Source organism: Talpa europaea, assembly GCF_964194135.1.
Source record: "Talpa europaea genome assembly, chromosome: 4".
Lineage (NCBI taxonomy): Eukaryota > Metazoa > Chordata > Mammalia > Eulipotyphla > Talpidae > Talpa > Talpa europaea.
Window position 1 is genome coordinate 110,520,008 of NC_140070.1, and position 24,399 is coordinate 110,544,406.

Below are 24,399 nucleotides of genomic sequence, written 5' to 3' on the forward strand. Positions count from 1 at the left end.
CTCTTCAATAAATGGTGAAATGGTGGTAGGAAAATTGGACAGCCATAGACAAAAGAATGAAACTAGATCAACATCTCACACCTTACACAAAAATTAATTCAAAATGTATTGAAGACTTGGATGTAATAATAAAATACACAGAAGAAAAAATTGGTAAAATGCTTACAACATTGGCTTCAGTGACGTCTTTGGGGACTTGACTCCAATAGCAAAGGAAAAAAAAGCAAAAATGAACAAATGTAACTATGTCAAAATAACATGCAGCAAAAGGAATTACCATTAAAATGAGAAGACAATCAACTGGGAGAAAATAAGTGCACATCATATATCTGACAAGGGGCTGACATCCAGATCTACAAAGAATTCCTACAATTTGTCAAAAATACAAAGAACCCAATTAAAAATATGGGCAGAAGGGCTAAATAGCCACTTATCCAAAGAAGACTTATAAATGGTCAATAAGCGATGAAAAAATGCTTTTCATCACTTATCAAGTAAATGCAAGTCAAAACCACAAGGAGATAGATACTACACCTGTAAGAATGGCCCATATCAAAAAGATCACAAACAAGTGTTGGCAAGGATGTAGAGAAAAAGGAACCTTTATACAGGCTGTCGGGTCCTGTCGTTACGGAAAATAGTATAGCGGTTTCTCAAAATATTAAAAATAAGCTTACCATATGTACCATATGATACAGCAGTCCTATAAATATTCACCCAAATAACACAAAAACACTAAATTAAAGAGATGTAAGCATATTCCTATGTTCACTACAGCACTATTTCCAATAGCCAAGTTATGGAAACAACTTAAATGCCCAAGGAAGGACAGAAGAGTGGGTTAGGAAGATGTGGTATACCCAGTGGAGTATACACAGCTATTTAAAAAAAAATGGAATCTTGTCATTTGTGAAAACATGAACTAGAGGAAATTGTCAAAATAAATCAAGAAAGGGCCTCCCCTGGTGGCACAGTGGTTGAGCGCTGAGCTGCGAGGCTGCCTCTACAGCACCGGTTCGTTACCCAGCCGCCGGCGAGGGTCCCACCAAAAATAAATAAATAAATAAAATAATAAATCAAGAAAAAAGACAAATTATTTCATGCAAGTGTGGAATACAGAGAAACAAAGCAAAGGAACAGACAAAACAAACTAAAAATATGACTGCAGAATTAGGCTACTAGAGGGATAGAAACAGGGGAAGGGGAGAGAAAGAAGGGGTCCAATGGTTTTGCTTTGGTGGTGGATGTGGTGTGGTAACATATCTAAAGTGGCGTGAACATGTACCTCTCAATCGTATAGTGTAAACCAAGTCACCTCATTAATACAAAAAGAAATTATGAATACACTATATATAAAAATAAAATATAAAAAGCAAGTCTAAAAATGTGAATGTCAAATAATTGTCAGAAGGAAAAAATAAAAGGAAAGCCATTCCACTAAGTAGCAAGTAATATATTAAAAGCTAATTCAGCAGGGAATTCTCAAAGCAGATATAATCCCCTAAAAGAATTACTCTGTAAGATCAGCAATATAATACCAATACTGTGAATGTTAAAACTTCAATATAACTAAGAAAAGAATTTCCCCAACCAGAAGCCTCTCTCTCACCCTTCCTTTCTATTCATAAATGCACAAATTTATTTTCAAAGTGCAAAACAAAGGGGGGGGGGGAAATTAGTAACAAAAATGTACTAATATTTGAGCTATTCTCTAAATATTACCAATTTATATAAATACTTACTTAGAATATGAAACTTCAATCACATTAAGAATGCCACAAAAAGGTGCCATAGTTCACACTAGATTAATTTTTAACTTAAATTGGTTACTAAGTTTATCCCTGAACAGTCCATACTATAAATGGCTTCAAGTTGTTGGACTAGTGCCCCAGACTTTTCATAACATGGTTGGCCATGTTACAGTTTACTTAAAAGGGGAAAAAAAAAATCCCTAAAATAGTTGCATATTCACATTTATTTGAACATAGGTTCAAAGACACATATGTGTATATCTAAAGGTATACGTACACACATTCAAACACAATCCTTGGTATCATTAAGCAACAATGACAAATGCTTATACTATGATCAAAGAGATTACAATGGAATTAATCCACTTTTATTAATCACTAACTTACACAGTTGGGTATTCCAAAGGCTACAAGCCCCTTCAACAGGGCACCTAGAGAGTAATACAACTCCTATAGTCAAGAAATGGTGTAAAAGTATGAAAAAAAAAAAAAAAAGGGAGGTAGGAAAGAAAGGGAAGTAGGAGGGACAAAGGAAAAATAGGATCTGAGACAGTACGGGGAGGTAGTCCACAATGGCTGTAAAAATACAAAAGATTTTTTTTTTTCTTTTTTAAACTTTTCAACATCTGTCTCCCAGCCTGGAAATGCGCCTTCCTAACATCTGTGATCTGTTATAAGACACATAAAATTACAGCAAAACAAAGCTGGAAATGCTAATTCATCCATACAAAGTTGTGTAACTCTACTTCTCATGTATAATGATGTTCAGGGAAAAAAATCTCTTTCCAAGAAGAAAGGGGCTTTGGAGTCTTTGGGTTCTATATTTGGTTGTATTGGGGATTACAAACTACCAAAAAGAATTGACACCACAAATCTCTAAAACAGATTTGGGTGAAAATCCAGTGAGGAAAATTTTCACTGTTGTTGAATAGTAACTAACTAAGAAGACACCACAGGGAAGTAGAAGAGCATAGGGGAAAAAGGGGGGGGAGGGAAATAAGATAATTCATGGGTAGCAGGCAATGTTATTTCAAGAGTTAGCCAGAAAAACTAGCACTATTGTCTCAGTCTCAGCCTCTCCTTTATGAGGCACCCTGAATTAAAATTAAAAAAAAAAAAATAATAAGTATTAACACACATCCTTCAAGGGCCTCCCTGGTGGTGCAAGGGGTTAAGACTCAGCCCTAGGAAGCTATGGGCAGCAAAAGTTCCATTCTCAGCCAGGAAGTTACTCCACATGGAGCAGCAGACCTCTCCTGTTTCACCCACTCCATCCGTCAACATTGTATTTCAGTCAATCTGCCTGTTCTGCTCCCCACTCTATCTGTGAATCCTCTCACACTCCTGCCCCTGGACCACTGTCCTATACCCCAGCTCTTGTATGCATAAATAAAATAAATCTTAAAAAAATAAAAAATACACACCTTTCAATAATAAACTACTAACGTAAATTTTGTTTAACATTAACCACATAATCCTCAGCTGAGAGTCACATTTTTCTACAGTAAAAGAACACCTTTGGACAACAGTCATGGTCTAACCTAAGGTATCCACTGAAATGTCAGAAAGTCTGAAACCAGTTTGTAAAGGATAATCTCACTAAATCTCCACAATTAGATCTCTCATTTACTGTCTTCCACTATACTGGGGAAGAGTAAAACTGGGGAAGAATAAATACTGCAGGTCAAATAGTAGTGGGGAATAAATGAGTAAGAGGCCTGTACAGGCAAGTAAGCCCTTGACGATTCCTCAAATTATACCGTATTGGAATATACTTAGATTTATATTTTCTCCCTCTCAATATCGCTCTATAGAGAAATCAGAACTGTTACAAAGGCCAGAATGGTGGGGAAAGCACCTAGGAAGAAGGCGAAAGTGAAAACAGCAATCATTAACTTAGCATGTACACACAGTTTTATGTGTGTGTGTATATACATGATATCATTTAAACCTTACACCAGCCTTTTAGTAAGGATATTATCATGACTTCTCCAAAATGGAAATTGAGCTTCTCCAGGGTTGAGTGAGATGCTGAAAGTCACAGCTAAAAATGAAAGAGCTAAGATTCAAACCCATGTCTTTCTAACTCCACAGTTTGTGTGTTTTATATTGTGTCAAAGTATATTTAAGTGTGAAGCAGTCAGTCAGGAGACCTGAACTGTAAGACATTTTCTGACACCTTATTATAGCTTGAGACTAGTCATTTATTTCTTCAAGACTTAAATGTCTTCATCTGAAGTGGATTTCATCACTACACTGCTTATTTTATATACTACAACCCTCAGATTATTTGTGATTGCTATTAAGATTCTACATGCCTAAAATAAAGTGTTTTGGTTTCTCTTTGTATCCTTCTTCTCTGAATGGAGGTGGGGGGGGGGAAATCACAGGACACCGGTAGCATTTATAAGAAGCCAACTTCATTACTGCTGTGTTTTAAATAGAAGCTTTCCTGTCTACAAAATATAATCACTTCTTTCAGTTCCCAGTTTCTTCCCCAAAGCAAAGTCTCAACTATAAAAAGGCAACACATCCTGCAGTAAGAAAAAGCCCCTGTGTTGATAACAGGAAGGATCAAAATAAGCCTTCATCCTTATTTGCAGTTCTAAATATCACATAATCATCATTTGTTTCTTAAACAACTAAATACACACATACCAATGTCACACATTCATCTGGCAATGGACAGGAGTCCTACAAATCTAACAAAGATGATTAAGTGAGAGTACTAGCAGACAGACATCCTGTATTGGGTGTGTTCTCAATTCAATAACTGGTATCCCATAAGATAACCAGAGGAGACAAAGACATAACGGACAGAGCTATGTGACAATGGAGGCAGAGACCGGAATGATGCACTCACCAGCCAAGGAATGTCAAAAAGACTTTCAGGAGCCACAAAAAGATGGAAGAGACAAAGATTTTACCCAGTTGGTAGCATGTCCCTGCCAACAGCTTCATTTTTAATTTCTAGCTTGATAACATGGGAGAAAAAAATTCTGCTATTTTAAGCTGCCAAGTTTGTGGTAATTTATTAAAGCACCTAATTCATACCTTACATAAAGTTACCAATTATCATCTTTTTTTAAAAAATTATTTTATTTTAGGGCCTCCCCGGTGGCACAGTGGTTGAGCGCTGGGTTGCGAAGCTGCCCGCAGCCTCTGCATTGCCAGTTCTATCCCCGGCCACCAGGTGAGGGTCCCACATGGCGCACAGACCTATTCTGCTACCCGCTGCTCCCCTCAGCAGTGTACTTTGGTCCTTCTGCCTGTTCTGCTCCCTGCTTTGGCTCTGAGGAATTCTCTCACCCTCCCGCGCTTCTGACTGTACCCAGTGCTTGTATAAACAAACAAACAAACAAACAAACAAATAAATAAATAAATAAATCTTTAAAAAAAATGGGAATGCTTTAAAAAAAATTATTTTATTTTAGGGCCTCCCCGGTGGCGCAGCAGTTGAGCGCTGGGTTGCGAGGCTGCCCGCAGCCTCTGCAGCGCCGGTTCCATCCCTGGCTGTTCCCTGGCCACGGAGGAGGGTCCCACATGGCGCGCAGACCTCTCCTGCCACCCGCTGCTCCCCTCAGCAGTGTACTTAGGTCCTTCTGCCTGCTCTGCAGCCCGCTCTGGCTCTGGTGAGTTCTCTCACCCTCCCGCACTTCTGACTGTACCCAATGCTTCTATAAATAAATAAAAATAAATGTTTAAAAAATATATATTTTATTTTATATAATTCTTATATCATTTTTCATTTTTGCACAATGTATGCATTTTCATTTTGGTTATATTCCCCACACAATTCCCATCCCCACATCTTTTAAGATTTCAACATTTATATAACTGATTGAGGGGCAATGAACATGGTCCCTCAAGAAGGGTAATATTTGGACTATCTCAAAAGAAAAGAGTCCTTCTGATCCTCAATCCTACACTGAGTCCACGAATACAGTAAGAAATCACTCTGGAGGTGAGAGCCCTTCCTCTACAGGGTGGAGGGAAATTCTCAAAGTCGTACCTCATCCTTCTTCTCCTGAATACGTCGTCTCTCTGCCTCGATTGTCAGCTTCTCCTGGATTTCCTGAGCAATTTCACAGTCCTGTTGCTCACTAAAAGACAAAAGGTGAAAACAACATAAATAAGGAATGATTTTTCTTTAAAGTAACACAATTTACTCAATATTCACTATAAATATTAAGTCAGTGCAAATTTTTTACTCATTCCTCACAAGAATGATACTGAGGTTGATACTGTTATATCTCACAGGTACCAAACTACTGAGGACCAAAGTAATGAAATAACTTCCTAAGATTTCAGGAAAACTAACCAAAGACCCAGAATCTGATTCCCAGATATCACAACAGAACAAAAGCTCCCTGTTTTTTCTATACGGCCTTATACCTCACCCTGCTGGGGAATTCTACAGAGACAGGGATGTTTTCTGAAGCTTCTGCAAAGGATATGCAGACTATGAGATTAATGTCCAAAAATAACCAAATATAGGAAAAGCACAAAGAAAAAAATTATCAGTGCACTGAAATCTCAATAATACTACGGTCCCCTAGAGGTGGTGGTATGACTTTAAAAATGCTTTTTATAAAAAAAATATTTTAATCAGATGTATTTTTTTCTGGCTTCAACAGTGGTAGGGCAGTGTATATTCCTCATCTTCAGTTTCCAGTAGCAACCTTTCTAGCATATCTAAACTTCCTAAATACTCTGGTCACTAAACAAACACGCTGTGATTCTGCTTCTACTCTAGTTTTGTTTTGGCATTTGTGCATTCAACAAAGACTTGAAAAACACCTGCTATGATCAAGGCACTATGCTCAACACTGAGGATACAAGAATGAATAAATTTTTAATCCTGCTCTCAGCAGTTCACAATATATTTTAGTGGGAGAAACAAATCACTGTGATAAAGAAATATTCTTTAAAGCAGCACCTTTAGAACAGTTATACCAATAGAATATAGCAGTTGGATCACACAGAGACGGTTACTGAGTGTGCCCCGAGGTATATAAGTCTTCTGATTTCAGGTTTCAAGAAAAGTCAATGGGCATTTTAAAACTCTAGGATGTCATAGCTCTGAGAAACCAACTTTTACACGAAGTGACATAGAGGATATATTTCCTAGTATATAAAGTGAAGTGAAGTTTAAGCTGAGTTTCACCATTTTCACCATATTTCCAAGAAAGAACACTTCAAGTTCACTTAGTTAATTCTATTTAATCCTGAGAAAGCAAAATCAAATGTGAACAGGAGGCGACAAAAATCAGTAAGCCTGATTTTGGACAAGGGCCCTAGGATCCAGACTGAGTAAAAGGTTCCACTTCATTAAAATCTACAGCATTTCATCCTTCCCTGGATGTTCAGCTGTTAAGATTGCCAGGGTGTGAACACTGAGAAACTTTCTAATATACTTATTTCATTCAGGAAAACCTCCAACACAATGAAGACCTAGACAGAAATAGAATATCTGGTTATTTCATTTAGGGCCTAGAGCCCATTACTTTCCAAATCCTGATTTATATTTTGAAGTGCTTTGTCTTAATAATTTCTTTGTCTTAATAATTTACCTTATGATGCTATCATTACCTTAACTTAGGATGCTAAACTTCTGTACCAGGTCTCAGAACTGGATTTCATAACAGAGTCTATCAGACATGAATGATGCCAAAGGCAATCATTTAAAATTCCAGATTCTTTTAGTTCTGGTCCCAAGTTAACTATTTGCAAAACCAAACTGCCATACATCTCAAATCTGTCTCTATCTACTTTTTCTCTAATTCCATTAACGTCACCCTCAATCCAGGTTTTATCATCTCCCTCGTCACTAAATTTTTATGACCCACTGTCCTCAACTTCATCATCATCATCTCTTTATTTGACCACTGCTCAATCTTATCCCCTTCAATCCTATAACCTACCCAGCCCCAGAATAAGTCCAAAAATGAAAATCTAAAACCCTTCAATGGTTCTCTGTTGCTTATAAAATCTATAAAACCTAAATTTCTTAACATATGTGACTTTTTAGTCTAATTTTAGACTACTTTTTGACTTTTTTCCTCTCTTACCAATCCCCCTACCTAATCCCACTCTCTGCTCCAGCAATACTGAGCATCTTGAAGTTACCATGGGATTCAATCCAGATGCTTTCGCCTCTCACAAGAATGGTTTTCCCCAATTATCTATAAACTCCGATTAACTAGCAAGGTTTAGATTAAATACACCACTTATGCTGGGATGATTTTCCCAGTCTTTTCTCTTTTCACAGGCATGAATTTTACTGTTCAATTCTTTGTGCCTGTGCATGTATCTTGCAACATGTAAGTCTCACGGTTTTTTCCTGGAGCCTTTAAAGGCAATGACTATGCCTTACTGGCACTGACTGTTATTCATGTAAGTGAGTTCCAAAGTCTTTCATAAAGTCAGGTGTAGGGAGAGTCAATAGTGTTTATCTACAAAACAAGGAAGCTAAACAAAATTACGAATATTCTCTAAAATAAACACTTTCCAGTTTGTTCAATAAATGGTGCTGGGAAAACTGGGTTGCTACATGCAAAAGAATGAAGCTTGACCACTACCTCACACCATACACAAAAATCAGCTCAAAATGGATTAAAGAACTAGACATAAGACCTGAAACCATAAAATACATAGAAGGAAATATAGGTGAAACACTACGTGATATGCACATCAAAGACATCTTTACAGACACATCACCCAAAGCAGTGATAGTGAAGGCAAAGATAAACAGCTGGGACTACATCAAATTAAAGAGCTTCTGCACAGCAAAAGAGACAATAACAAAAACAAAGAGAAACTCCACTGACTGGGAGAACATTTTTGCACACAACACTAATGATAAAGGACTGATAACAAAAATCTGCAAAGAGCTGATGAGACTCAGCAACAACAAAGAAAATAATCCAGTCAAAAAATGGGCAGAAGAGCTAAAAAAAAAACTTTTCTGAAGAGGAAATGCAAATGACCAACAGGCATATGAAAAAATGTTCAACATCACTTGTAATCAGGGAAATGCAAATCAAAACTACCATGAGATACCATCTTACACCAGTGAGAATGGCACATATTAAAAAAACTAGCAACAACAAATGTTGGCGAGGGTGTGGAGAAAAAGGAACTCTCCTGCACTGTTGGTGGGAGTGCAAACTGGTCCAACCACTATGAAGAGCTGTGTGGAGATTTCTGGTCCTATTAAACATAGAGCTTCCATAGGATCCAGCAATTTCACTCCTAGGAATTTACCCAAAGGACACAGAATATCAATTCCAAAGAGCACCTGCACCCCTATGTTTATAGCAGCACTATTTACAATAGCTAAGCTTTGGAAACAACCCAAATGCCCAAAAATAGATGACTGGATCAAGAAGATGTGGTACGTATACACCATGGAATATTACTCAGCATTCAAAAAAGATAAACACACGCAATTTGCAGCAACATGGATAGAGCTGGAAGGGATCATGCTCAGCGAAATAAGCCAGAAAGAAAAAGAAAAATACCGGATGGTCTCACTCATAGCAGGAATCTAGAAAACTTAAATAAGGGGCCAGGAAAATGAATAACTATAAGAAAGTGAAAATCAAAATCAACAAAAAACTCTGAACCCCAGACTCTCTATGGGGGGTGGGTGCCAGGGAGGGGAGGGATTGGGGTCAAAATAAGGGGACTGCAATTGTATGGGGAATATAAAAATAAAATTTATTTAAAAAGAAATAAAAATAAACACTTTCTCAAAGGCAGCAAAAATTAGTCTTCCCCACTTTATTTAAACATAATAATTAAGATAAAGTAAGTGGTCCCTTACTTCTCCCTTTATCTAATCTAGTCCGGTTAAATCTAGTATCTAATGGTTAAATCTACCATTATTAGAGATTTAAGTATAAGAGATACCGCCAATGAAGAAATGTAGTTTGTGAGCTTTAAAGCAGTGAATAAAGGTAAAAAGTCATTGTGATGAAGAGTCCTTAGATATGATCTTTCCATATAAGTAACTATTAAAAGAAAAAACTTAGAGGACATTCTGTCAGACCCTGAAGTTATAAAAAGAACTGAGTGTACAATTCAGAATTTTCCAGAAAATTTTGCCTCTACCTAAAAAAGCAAGGAGTTAAAAGGGGGGAGGGTGGCAGCAAATACAGGTAGGAAGTAATAAAAAAAAAAATAAAAAAAAAAAACAAACACAATATAACTCAAAAATTTCTGGAACAACCAGTATTTTTATGAGACAGAGGTTATTTTCCCCATGTTACCAGTAAGGAAAATAGACTAAGAGAGGAGAACAAAATGGTTCAAAGTCATACAGTTAAAAGTGTTAAAAGTTCACAACAGAATCCACATGTCCCAAAACTTAATATCATATTCAAATAACAAAGAAAAATTTTCAAATGAAAGAAACTATTAGTCACTACAGGGTTTATAATCTACTAGTGAAAGGAATCAGAGGATAGAAGGAGAGTCTCCTTCTTGGACCTGGCTGCTGACTCCACAGAAAAATCAGTTCCTGACTGATTTATCTCCCATTCCCCAATTCCTTACAGGTCTTTGTAGCGCTTCTGGCGCTGAGCCTGAGCTCTCAGATCTTCCTCTTGGAGCTGCTTAGCCACCTGAAGGTCATGCTGGACCAAACGACTCCGCTGAATATTTGATGCCAAATGATGCTCAACTGGACAAAAAGATTGAGAAGAGGAAGTATAGTGCAATGGTTTGTTAAAAATAAACATCAGAATAAACTTAAAAAGAATGTTTCCATTAAAAAGAGGTCCACATTCATTATTTCATTTTATGCTTTCAATAATGCTGTATAGTAAGGCAGCACAACAATTATTCCCATCTTCCTGTTAAGTAAAAAGAGGATCAGAAAGGTTAAGTAACTAGCCTTTGGTCAGATGCAAAAACAGTGGCAATGCCAAGAGTTCTACATAGATATTCTAAAATTAGGACCAATGCTTTTTCTTCTTTCCACGTTGGTCGCTATATTTATAAACTACATTTTTCAATACTTAATTTTTATATTAACACATGAATTAATGATTCCCAAATTACATGTCCACAAATGCGTAATTTTGTGTAACATATATAACTTAGAATCTGCAATTGGATCCTGCAATAGCCTTTAAAAAGATATTCAGGACAGAAGAGCTCCCTATCCAGAAGCCTTCCATAGACATATATCCACTGTCTCCCTCCTATGACACTAAGCCACAGGAAAAGGTTCAAATTCCTCATTCCCCCATATATCCACCAGTTCTCTAATCCCTGGTAGCTGTCTTATTTCAAAATATTAAGATCTTAACACACTGCTGAGGGAAGCAGTGGGCGAGTCAGGAAAGGTCTGCCACACCATGTGGGTAGCTCCCTGGTTGGCTGGGGGATCAAACTCATGCCGTTCCGCACTCTGTCTCTGGTGAATCCTCTCTCCCCCCACACCTCTGGCCTGTACCCCAGTTCTTGTATGTATAAATAAATAAATCTTAAAAAAAAAGTAACAAGATCTTCATTCTTCACTCAGGTGTGAGTTGCCTAGACAAATCTCTCAGGATGGATAGATGGTTTCAGACTGGTAATTATGTTTTCTCCCAGCCTCACCCTGAAAAACTTGCCTCAAGCTACCTCTAGAGGAATAAAACTGAAGAAGCATTACTCACTCTCCTGTTCCTGCAGGCTGTGGGCCAGGGTGTGGTCCTCCAGGACAGCAAAATCTCGGCACACTGTAGAGGAAAACAAACAGGAAGGCTCATTACCAGTATTTTAACACAAAGAGAATTCTGTTAACTTCAAAGGTCAATTCTATTATTTTAGGATGATCAACTTTATAATCTGCAAGTAGAAAATAGTGACTAGTTAGTAGAAAGTGTTAATTCATTAAAAAAAAAAAAAATCACACTGTACCTGCCCAGTACCTAGTACAAGATGTCACTCAATATGGTTAGGCCTGGTTTCTGACCTAAGGATATAAACTACAGAAACAGAAGCCAGAGGTCTGGGAATTCCAACTCATTTCAAAGAAGAAAAGGCAAGTAATAATGCTGAAATAATAAAAGAGACAAGACTATTTTATGTATTACAGTGAGAGAAAGCTGAATTCTCCATAGTCAGAGGAGCTAAGAAAAAAAATCGAGCCCATGCCTTAGTCATCCAGAATTTAGAGACTCCTCTTCCACAGATCCTGGTGTCTTATTTATTTTTTTTTTTAGCTTTATCTTATTTTTTTTATGCATACAAGAGCTGAAGCATAGGTCAGATGTGTGATGGGTGAGAGGATTCACCAGAGAGAGTCAAGAGCAGACAGGCAGACTGATATACACTGTTGAGGGAAGCAGCAGGCAACACAGGAGAGGTCTGCTGTGCCATATGGGTTAGCTCCCTGGCCTGGGATCAAACTAGTGCTGCTCAGAGATCCTGGTGTCTTTAAGGCTGTAAGACATACCTTCATTAGTCCCTTCAATATGCCCAGGAGCAGCTCTCCACTTAAAGGAAAATCACATTTAAGAAAAGATCCACACCTTCAGACATGTTAGAACTGGGTCTCTAAGTCTTTCTAAATGTAGAATTGCCTAAAAAGAATCTGAAAACCAAAAGATAACAGCAAGCTTAGAGGATACCAGAAATCAGCCTCTAATTCTGCCTCCATCTGGAGATCCAGGCAGGAGCATTCGCAGATTTATTTTCTTAAGAAGCAAATGGGAAATGATAGTCCCCAAGACCCATTCTAACCCAAAGTGCAATTTAAACTCCTGCTTCTACTATAATCACTCTTAGGGGCTAGAAGAAGGAAATGGGAGAGTGACTGCTAATGAGTATGGGGTTTCTTTTAGGGGTGATGAAAATGTTTTAAACTTAAATATTACTATTGATGGCTGAACAATGCTGTGAATATACTAAGAAACACTGAATTGTAAATTTTAAAGGGATGAATATTATGGTTTGAAACTTATAGCTCAATAAATCTGTTTTTATGAAAGTAATGTTTAAAAAGTTATGTATGAATTAAATATATATTTTTTTTTTTTTATAGAGGCATGCTTTATTTATTTGTTTGCTGGTTTGTTTGTTTGTTTTTGTTTATACATGCACTGGATACAGTCAGAAGCGCGGGAGGGTGAGAGAATTCACCAGAGCCAGAGCGGGGAGCAGAGCAGGCAGAAGAACCGAAGTACACTGCTGAGGGGAGCAGCGGGCGGCAGGAGAGGTCTGCACGCCATGTGGGACCCTCCTCCGTGGCCGGGGAGCAGCCGGGGATTGAACCGGTGCCGCAGAGGCCGCGGGCAGCTTCGCAACCCAGCGCTCAACCGCTGCGCCACGGGGGTGGCCCCTAAATATATTTTTAATCCCCAACTGAAAACAAAAATTGAAACAGAAAAAAGTCTCCCCACCATCTATAAGGAAAGACTCATTTAGCCTTCTTATATTTTTATCCTTTAAGACAGAAAAAGACAAAGTAATTGAGATAGACTATGAGTAAAAACAAAAATGAAAATGTTCTGCTTCATAAATGTAAAAGAGAAAATAGTAAGAGGACAGTACACTATCAAAATGTACCATCAACAATTTTTTCAATAGCACCAAACTGCTGGGAATCTGGCAAGACCCATTAGTCATTTTCAGAAAATATTAGTAATGTAAGGCAGGATATCCTGGGACTTACTACTCTTTAAAATGCTTCATAATCTCTCTTGTTTAGCAAGAGAGATACCATCTGTACAAAGCTATGCATCATTAACTGTCATGCTGTTATAAATTACACAATTAAACAATTCCACCCTATATAAAATATATATATATATATAAATATAAAATAAACTGCTTAAAACAAACATATACACATAACAATACATGAAAGACTCATCAGTGTTGTTTTGTGTTTACTTTAAGGAACTGTAGTTTAGTTCATACTTTCTTACTCTATTTCAAACATTTAACTCCCACTGAAAAAGAAAACTCCCCAAAGCCTCAGACTACAATGTGTAGGAATCATGAAACTGCCCCCCAGGGCCTACCAGAAATCATAGATTTCCTTCTCTAGCACTGGATTTGCCTGTGAGGACATTTCACGAAAATGAAATGAAGAAATAAATACTCCCTTGCCATTCTCTTTTTTTTTAGTATTAATTTAAAAATTTATTTGATTATCTAGGGTTTAATTGCATTCTTTATTAGTTTAAAATACTGTATGTGATTTAGAGGTATAGGTTCACACCTTTTCAGATGTATGTTATCACTTCTCATCTACTATTAAAGCACCCATTATCCTTTGCCATTCTTAACACGTATGTGTGTTCACATATAAGACGTAATTTACACAGTCCTGCCTCTCACTGAATATCACACAAATAAGTAGGCAGATCTTGGAGAAATCAAGATCACTCTGATAGAGTCTTACAATGAAGAAGGGATCATTTCTTCCCAAGAACCATATTAAACTGAATATGACCTGCTTACCTCTTGCTCAAATGCAGCTGCAAAACCAGTGATTCCAATAGATAGTCCTATTTTTTTAACATCAGATATAGTCTCAATAAATTACACAGCTTGAGGCTCAGGTCCTAGTTACCCTATATTTCACAGAATTAAAGTACTTTCAAGATGAGCTAGGTGACCTGCTTGTTTAATAGAGAAAAATAAGGACTGGAAGGTCAAGAAAGAATTTATTAAGGCTATATATATAGTTAGTGGTTGACAAACCTGGGATTCAATTTCTTTTTGTTGTTGTTGTTATTTCAACCCTTTATTTTATTCTAACACTGCTGATGTTTACCACATTTATGTTCAGATTACTAAAAGAATGTTTTAGATAGAAATATGGCAAACAAACTATCTCTCTCCTTGTAGATAAAACTGCTAAAATTTTGGCCTCTATTAGCTCAGGGCCATACAGTTGGCTTAAAATACACACAGAGACAGAATAGTTCCAATTAAGAGTTACACAAACTAAACTTTTCTTCTTCATCTTTAAATACTCATGGATAGCCAACACCCATGGTACATGGCACACAGTACAAACTAGAGTCAGGCTCACAGAAAATACTAGTGTAAGCAAGACAAGAAAGATGCTATTTGCTTCTCATTACATAAAAATCACTTGAATTTATCTAATCAACACTTTTATTTTAAATTTGTGACCAAAAGCACTATCATATTTGTTGGATGCCATTCTTATTTGAATCATATTTAAAAAGTCTAGAAATAACTAAAAAATAAAAAGCTGCCTGAATACTAAGGCTGCCTATGGCTCTTGCTACAAAATAGTTGCCAGTCTGATATGAGTGTCTAAAAAAAAAAAAAAAAATGACAGGAATTATCGGATTCTTTTTGATTTCAAGAGAACTTCCCAGAAGGAGGTGGAGGGCCAACAAACCCACCTGCCTGCTTGGTGGCAGCTCGTGTTCTGAGCCAGCAAGAGCTCCTTTCTTTCCTGACACCATGACAGCCCTTCTGGACACCAGGTAAACCATGGTGGGAATAGACTGAAAGGAATTATACTATAGTGACTAATACACACTCTCCAAAATGCTAGCTATGTGAGATTAACGAATTAATTGGTTAAAATATATAAGATGGGCCTCCCCGGTGGCGCAGTGGTTGAGCGCTGGGTTGCGAAGCTGCCCGCAGCCGCTGCAGAGCCGGTTTGATCCCCGGCTGCTCCCTGACCACCGGAGGAGGGTCCCACATGGTGTGCATATCTCTCCTGGCGCCCGCTGCTCCCCTCAGCAGTGTCCTTCGGTCCTTCTGCCTGCTCTGCTCCCCGCTCTGGCTCTGGTGAATTCTCTCACCCTCCCGCGCTTCTGACTGTGCCTTGTGCTTGTATAAATAAATAAAACAAAATAAATCTTTAAAAAAAAATATATATATATATGAAGGCAAATGTTCAGAATGAATTAACTGGTAAAAATGAACAAAATCAAATCTCATACAAAAGAATACTATTTTAATATAGTGCCATTATATTGCAATTCAATATACTGTAGAACTTTTACTATCTATTACAATGCTTATGTTTATATACTAAAACCAGTATTAATTTTAATTTTTTAGATTAATGCTTTTCAAATCATGAATGGCAACCTAGTATTAGGTCAAAAAATCAATTTATTAAGCATGGAACAAGCATTTAAAAATAAATAAGCTAGAAAATATAACATCACACATAGTACAGAAAAACTAATTTGGAGAACTTTCCAGTTACACACACATGTGAGTATATGATACTTGTTAGATAGCAATGTAAAATACTACAGGTACTACAATTGAGGATATTAAGGCAGAAAGTCATGCCAAAACTACTTATTCTATACATGTTTAATGTTCTCAATAAAAGAAAAACAAAATTATTGCAGTTATACATGTGAAAACCATATAAAAACTGCAATAATTTCACCGTTTAAAGTTTTAGTCAGTGCAACATCAAAATCATGTTTAGGTTCATATAAACCTGTAGTAAAACCATGTATTGTTAACATGTGGCACTAATACAAACTGAATTCAGAGTAATGGTCACCTCAGGAGAGAGAGAAGCAAAGGGGAAGGAGTCCTTACTTCTGTATGCTGTCCTACTGCTTTACAACAAAAGGGAGAAGACTGAAGCAAGTAAGGCAAAATATTAACATCTATTTAATTTGGGTGATTATTGGGTTTCCCTACTTACAGTGTTTTCTACAATGCTATATATTTATATATTGCATCTTAAATACCATAATATATTTAAATCAATGTCTTTTATTCCATCAATAGCATATTTAGCTAAAAGCCATAGACATGAAGACACATTTAATATCATAACAGGTGCAAAGATCTACCTCCATCCATTTCCATCAAAGAAAAAGATTTTTACTCATTGGTAAATTCCCCCAAATAAGCAAATGATATATTTGTACCTAGTAAACACATTTATTCAATGAACATTTGAATGTTCATTCAACTCTGGAATGAACTCATTCCAGAGTTCTATTTTAGGGTAAGTTCTTTAGAAGCCATCAGAGAAGAGGAACTCACAGAAAATTAAATAATCATGCTATGATTTCATAAATGTTATAAAGAAGTCCAGAAAAGTCCTGAAGGCACAAATAATAGAGGAGTTAAACTTGCTACGAGTTGAGCGGTAAATGTTAAGGAACAGAGGTGATGGACAGAGCACGAGTAAATCTTAAAGTAGCTTCCATACAAAACAAATCTTAAAAGAAGGTTAAAGTTGTATGGCTATAGTAGTAGGCATTCTAGGCAGGGGGACTAATTCTATACAAAGTAGGAGTCAGGAGTCATTCCCATTCTGTCAAAGTGAAAAACAGAATGGATATGAATTCTCACCATTAACAGACACAGCTGAAAACACACTGGATCTGAAGAAGGGTCAAAGCACTGAACTAAAACTAACTGCTGGATGGTAAGGATACTAGAGCAAGAGGGTCACCAATTATATAGCAGAGTATGTTATTCACCCTGATGATCACAACATTTAGCTAACTGGGAACTATAGCTCACTACTGCTCAGCATCCTAAGAAGGTTCTATACAATGGTTTCTACTTAATAAATGTAACTTCTGCACCATCATAAAGTTGAAAAATCATAAGTTGAACTAAAATCTACATAGGAACTAAGGTGACTAAATATCACCACCACTAATACCAACACCTAAACCAACCCCCACACTCATCACCACAACTAGTAATGGTGAGAGCAGTAGCCAGGTTGTTTCTTAGGGATGCTCAGCTATGGACTGTGGACACCCTCCCAACCATATGCCCCAAAAGAGCAAACCTAACTTTGAGTCTCTAGTTATTCTGACAATTGAAATTTCCCACTTTCAGAGGGAAGAATGAAAACAATGAGAATAATATCTAAGTAATATTAGAGAAATTAATTTACTAGAAACCAAAGAATAAGTGAAAACTTTGATCTTTCTCTAATTTTAGCACCCTAAAATTTCTATCTTGTTGAAATTAACAAAATCCAAGTACAGTGTGACAGAGGGAGAACATGTAATTTTGGCCAATTCTAAAGAGTGTAAACAACACAGGTGTTTTATCCTCATTACTTTGTTTCTAGTCAAAGCAACCCAAGGAAGAGCTACTTTTCTGATCAAGTCTCCAAATCCCTCCCTTGCCATGGGTTGTTAACACATTTGCCTGAGAGATGTAAGATGCGTCTGAGTAGAAATTCATAATAAAATTAAATCAGACCCATCTTCCTATAGTTATTCTTAGTATAATTATTCTCCCTCACTAAACTACCCACAAAGTACACAGATGTCCACAGTTCCTTAATCAAAGGCAAAGACTTTCATTTGACACTTTGTACAAATGATTGAGGCATCAAAAGTACCATTAGCCAGATTGTTTCAATTGTTTCAGGATTATTATGGTTATTGGTTTTGGTTTGATTTTAGGCAGTTGGTTAGTGTGGGTGTGAGAGAAAATGGGAGAGATGTGCAAGTCTGAAAGATTAGTCACTATTATACAGACTGCTTTTCTATCTGCCTGAGATATACCCCTGTGTTTTCTAAAATGTACATAATCAAACTTCAAAGTCCTTTCACAAATACCACCTACCTATCAATCCTATGGGACCTACAACCAAAGTAATCCTAACTGACTCTCACATACATCCAGTGGATTTACCTTTTTTTTTTTTCAGTGAATCTCAGAGCATGTAATACAGTACTGTGGCACTAAACACATTACAATAACTTTTATTCATCTGTTACCTCAGCATACATTCAAGATACTGAAAAGCAGGAAAAATCTTATGGATCATTTTTTCTTTAACATTTATCTCAGTGCCTGAGACAGTAATTTTCAAATAAATGCTTGTGGTAAAGAATGCTACTAAGAAAAAGTATGTTAAGTATAAATGATGTACAATATTGTATTTCCTACAAATGATCTAGCCACATCCTCTGGTTCACCTAATACAAGGCTAAGAAGTTACAGACCTAAAACACTGCCTTAAATGACAGTGAAGCTTTTTTGCTTTCATCATCCCTAGTTTCAGCTGTATTACAATGGAAAGAGGTTAATTTCTGTTGGAATCCCAGAATACTTAAAAAAGTGGTAGTTAGGCAGGCTGTTAAATGTTGATTCCTCTAAACCACAATTTAACACATGACTCAGTTTGTGAAAAAATGAAAGTTCTAAGGGTCGGATATAAGTAACACGCCAAGCATCACATATTATAGTTCAGTGCATGGCATTGCCAAGATTTGAGCTCAGGACTATGAGAAATGTGTGCATACATGAGGACATTTCATTACACTAAACAGCCTGCCAGGGTGCACAGGATGTGCATGGCATTTTGAAGCAGGGAATCCAATGTGTGCTGAGGTGCTGGGAGAAATTTTCAGAATCTGTTTCTAGTCTCCTGAATCACTCGTTAATGAAAATGTTTTTCATTTTCATTAACTATCCTGCCACAAAGAGAAAGAAATAAAGCTATCATTTTCGAAAAAGCTCCATAAGGATCTTCAGGATCTTCTGCTAAGTTCTACACCTCATCTGCTCAAGTTGCTGTCTTGATTAGAGCACCATGCTGTTAGAGTATCAAGAATCATTAAGCTCAAGGAAATACCCTCCAAACATCATATAAAGGCCCTGGAAGATAAGGCTGGATTCCCAAACACTTCTAAATTTCAGTCCCTATTCATAAAAAGGTGCTAAATGATTAATCACTTTCTTAAAAGTACAGAAACTAATGATCAGAAAAGGTTTTTGTAGTTGTCGAGTTCCTGTCTAATCGTTTGGACTCTACTTAAATATTTCAACCACAGAAAGCTCACTTCCTTTTAACACAGGCCCCTCTCAGCAACTATAGTAAAATGGTCTTTAGAAGGACAAAACTAGCCAATCTACACAGGTGATCCATTGGTCTTACTTTCAATCTTGGAGCACTCATATTCCCTAAACAGTGTGTGGCTGTCTAACATAAACACTGACATACTAGTCTGTGTTTTTTACACTCTATAGATAACTATCCATGGGGCAAGTCACATGAACTATGCACAGGTAATGTCCTACATCCAGGGCTGAGCGTATGAACTTTCCTATAGAGTACACTGACTACAGATTAAATATCTGACTTTTCAACTTAGATTTTATTTAGAAAATACTAGAAAGGATAAACATCAAGATGCTAGCATTGAGTGTGTACTATATGATTACAATGTCGCTTATTTTCCATTCTAAATATTTCTGTATTTCTATCTATGCCATGAAGGAGAATATTATTTGTAATACTTTTCATATTTTAAAATAAAAAAAGATAAGTTTTTAACCTAAGTATCTAAACAGTGAAATAAATATTTACTAGGGGGAAAAATGAGTTGCAATAGTTACATTCTATTGATTCAATTTAAATGTACTATTTCCTTAAGGTTACAGAATGAAAATTTGTTTTCTTTTTTGAGGAAAAAAAAGTATGGTAACAAGAAAAAAGTCTACAAAAGGTCTCAAATTTGCATCTGATCTCCCAGACAACCAAAGGGAGCAGGGAAATATGAAATGTTGCTCAGTTGTCATTATGATAATGGGAAATAATACCAGTTCTTCAATGGAGAGAAAAAACATCTCTTTCCAACATGAAAATGAATTCAGTTATTAGGTTGTAACTTAAATAGGATGCATGAAATTATACAAAAGACATCATCAGTAGTTTAAATATAAGCTATAAATATACCCCATACACAACCATGCACGCACACACACCTTCAATAAAAGCACAAGATGGAGCACAGTTAAAAACATTTTAAAAAACTGATTTATACTAACATTTCACTGATGCAATTTATCAAGATAGGTTCCTGAGTTTTTTTTTTTTTTTTTTTTTTTTTTCCTAATCGTCCAAATTCAAAGTTAAATGAAAACCCCAGTAACCCAAACCACTTGTTTGGCAAGTAAATACAGCTAACCACAGTCACACTAGATTGCAGGCAAGTGGGTTCTGAAAATGCTGAGATAATATAAGTCCTAAAGTCAGAAGTACTACTTTAATATCACAGACCATCTACATCAGTATCAGAGACCACAGAGTAACTGGGTAGCTTATAGGAAAAGTGAAAATGGCTGACTCAGAAATTTCCATTGGACAGGGTAAATGATTGAGGGGTGAAAGAACAGTGAAAAAGGGGAAGAAGGGAAGGTAGCACAGTGGAAAAGGCAAATCATACTCATCTTGGTAGAACAGTTAGACAGAGATAAGTTCTTTCCATAAGAAAATACCTGGTTCCCAAATATCATAGTATGAAATTACCCATAAACGCAAACAACCTCACAAGCTTCCTGTTTGCAGGCATCAGTTTTATGGATTATAATCCAAAATTAGAACCTTTTTGTCTTGGCTGTAACAAAACAGGAAGGTAGCCAAGAAAAGTTGTAATTCAGATCTTCTCTATTCTCAGAAAATGAATATATTAAAATATGTCACTCAAATGAAGTTTCTTCTCAAGAAATCTATCATAGTCTCAAAATGAGAGGGAGGTCATTTAAAGTTAAAAGGAAGCTGGAGGTCATTTAGTCTGAGTCACTGTCAAATTGATGCTTAGAAATGGTCTTTGCATTCCCATGAAGCAGTCACGAAGTTCGGTTCTCTTTAAAATCCCATTAGATGTACACCCAGTTCACTCAATATTAGATGTTACTGACATTAGAAAAGATTTTTCTTTAAACTGGAGCAAATCTGTACCTTCTAACAATCCATCGTTATTTTATCTACTAGTGTCATAAATATTTTTTTCATACTGCATAAGGTAGCTACTACTGACATGTAGCTAAATCCTTAAATAAACTAAATTTTTAATTCCATTCCTCAGTCTCATTTCCCATATTTCCAGGGCAAAATAGCCATATGGGACTACCACTGTGGACAGTGAGGACTACAGAACTTTCCCACCATCATAGATGTTCTATTGGACCGCACTGCTCTAAACAATAATCACGGTGTGATGGAAAGGATAGTGCTAATTTAGACAACTGGACCACTAAATAGATTTTAAAACCATTGTGAACATTTCTCTGTGTGTGTTTTGTGAGAGACAATGAGAAAAAGAGAGAGAGAATGCTATGTTTTAATCAACAGATGTAACTCATTTTGTCATTTTGCCGAGTCTTGAATATACTATTGGATTTGTGTTAGGCACTGATTTATCTTCAAAATGTTTGTATATTATTTTTCCTATGCTTCTTTTCCCTCAGCCTTAGAAGTGATGGTAGTTTAGCTAACTGCAGCAGGGAGAAAAGATCAAGAGTTGTTTTACATTTATCAAGCAACCAATGTGCAGATAATAGTTGCAGAAACAAAGTGACTAAATCTTCACTTGGAAAGTATTTAACATAAAATAACTCAATTCTGGGAAACACAACAGTTACTGAGTAAACCCAACTGATCTCGAATACTGTACTATCAATCACTGATTGAAGGACTAAGGATTCTCATTAGCAAATGTGTACATTCATGAATTTTCTATTGACCTTGAAAAGTAAACTGGTCACAAACAAAGCAGTAATATATGAATTTGTACAGTGGCTAAATAACTAATAACTCTTGATGTGATCAAAATGATAAAAAATAGAAGTACTCTAAAAAGTTATTCAGTTTATTTTAAAAATGGATTTGTAAGGCCTCCCTGGTGGCACAAGGGGTTAAGTCGCAGCACTATGAAGCTATCCTCAGTCACTGCAGCACAACAGGAGTTCAATTGCCAGCAGGCCAAAGAGCTAATCCATGTGGCACAGCAGACCTCTCCTGTCTCACCAGCTGCTCCCCTCAGCAGTGTATTTCAGTCAATCTACCTGTTCTATTCCCCACTTTGTATCTGGTGAATCCTCTCACTCCCTACCTCCCTGCACCTCTGGCCTGTAACCCAGCTCTTGTATGCATAAACAAATAAATAAATCTTTAAAAAAACAAAATAGATTTGTAAAATTTCATAATTAAATCTAAAACAGTGGAAATCTTAGTGTAGTGTGCTCTGTAGTAGTGCATGGAGACATGTGAGCTACTACTCTGTGAATACTTATTGCACAAGGATACAACATAGTGCAACCAAGAGTATAACTACTTTGATTCCAATCCTGGCTCTGATACTTACTAGCTGAAAAATCTTGAACCAACTAGTGTCACTTACATTTGCTTACCTGTAGTAAGAGTATATAACCATTTTAGTACTTGAGCAATGCAGGAAATGTGTGTGTGTATGTCTGTGTGTGTATAAGATACACACAAATTATTCTAACGGAGGTTGTCACATCGCAGACCTTTTATAAGTAGAAAAGAATAGACCCATTGATAATCACCAGGGAGCTTCAAAAAGGTAAACACCATTAGTAAGGAGGAGCAGACAGAATTTTTTCAAAGCCATTTTCCACTAAGAATATCGATAGTAAGAATTTATTTCTTCTATTTTGATTCCATGTATCCCTAAAGAAACTCCAACCTTCTGAGGTTCTACTACTTGAATGGCACTTTTCCTGGCATTTAAACAAGCCCTCAAATGGTTTGGCAGCTCTCAAATGGTTTGGTTTCTCTATTTGCCTTAGCCTAGAAAGAAAAGCCCTTAAACCTCTTCAGGATAAATGCAGTCATGCCCATTAAAACCCAAAGATCACATCCAACCTAACTTAAATACAAGTTTATACCAAGGGAAGAAAAACCATATTGGTTTATTGGCTTCATGTAACAACAGTTTCCCTAAGTATTAGCTAATGCAAGTTTTATTTATCCTTGAGTCAAATATTTCCATTTTCAACTTCTCTTCTGCAAATGATACTTTAGTTAGCACGTTCTTTCCTATTAGGATAAGTAAATTCACTTGAATTTCAATAAAATGATAGTACTGAGGTGTGCACACATTAACTTAAAAAGTGATTCTGTCAACCACTTTGGTCTTATGTATGTAGTATATCAGCATGGAATTTTGTTTCATTTTATTTTCTTTGTGAGAAATAAATTTGTATTCACTTTAGAGGTACTTAAGTTATATGTGAACTTTTGTTCAGTATTCCCAAAAAAAGCTGAAAACTCAGACAGTGCTATGGGAAAAGAGAAATAAAAACCGAAGCTTAATGTTACACAAGGAAGAAACTAAGATTTCTTCAGTAATACAAAAGTAAATAGGGTATATCAAGTGGCAACATGATTCTGTTTTGGTTTTCATGTAGTGTTTAAAAAGTAATCCAGAGAAGAAAAAGACATTTTGAAGCTATACAGATTGGATTCAAATATTCTTTAGTTAAAGGATAGAAGACTGTTGGGGGCAAGTTATTTAATCTCTGGGTCTCAGGTTCATCATCTGTAAAATGAGGGAAAATGTTGTAAGGACTAAATTAGGTAAGAGAAGAGCCAAATAAAGCACCTGTCAATAAGAGGAAGCTCAGTAAACAGGAAGAAGCTCAATAAATGAAACATTATTATTATTAGCATCACAAGAGTTAGTGAATCTTACAATTGGCTAGTTTCTATTAAGCATTTCTCCCAGTCAGGTCCTACCAAGTCACTGACAAGATCTAACTACTTTTCTAGTACAGAATCTATAATGGAATATGCAGTGACTACTACTTCTGAATGTGTGGCAATGTTCCCTGGCCAGGAAATCTAACAAAATCAACAGTTTATATATTTCTATAGCTCCTTCTAACTGCCTAT

At 36.5% G+C, this 24,399-nt stretch overlaps 1 protein-coding gene across 1 annotated transcript in view; it reads right to left on the reverse strand.

Annotated features, from left to right (window-relative positions):
- CCDC50 (coiled-coil domain containing 50) overlaps nucleotides 1–24,399 on the reverse strand; it is a gene marked incomplete at both ends in the record, with an annotated part of 62,455 nt that overhangs the window by 24,955 nt on the left and 13,101 nt on the right. The window contains 3 exons of the mRNA XM_084232696.1: nucleotides 5,764–5,854; nucleotides 10,311–10,437; nucleotides 11,420–11,482. Of these exons, the coding sequence (XP_084088822.1) occupies nucleotides 5,764–5,854; nucleotides 10,311–10,437; nucleotides 11,420–11,482 (281 nt within the window). The remainder of the gene's footprint in view (nucleotides 1–5,763; nucleotides 5,855–10,310; nucleotides 10,438–11,419; nucleotides 11,483–24,399) is intronic.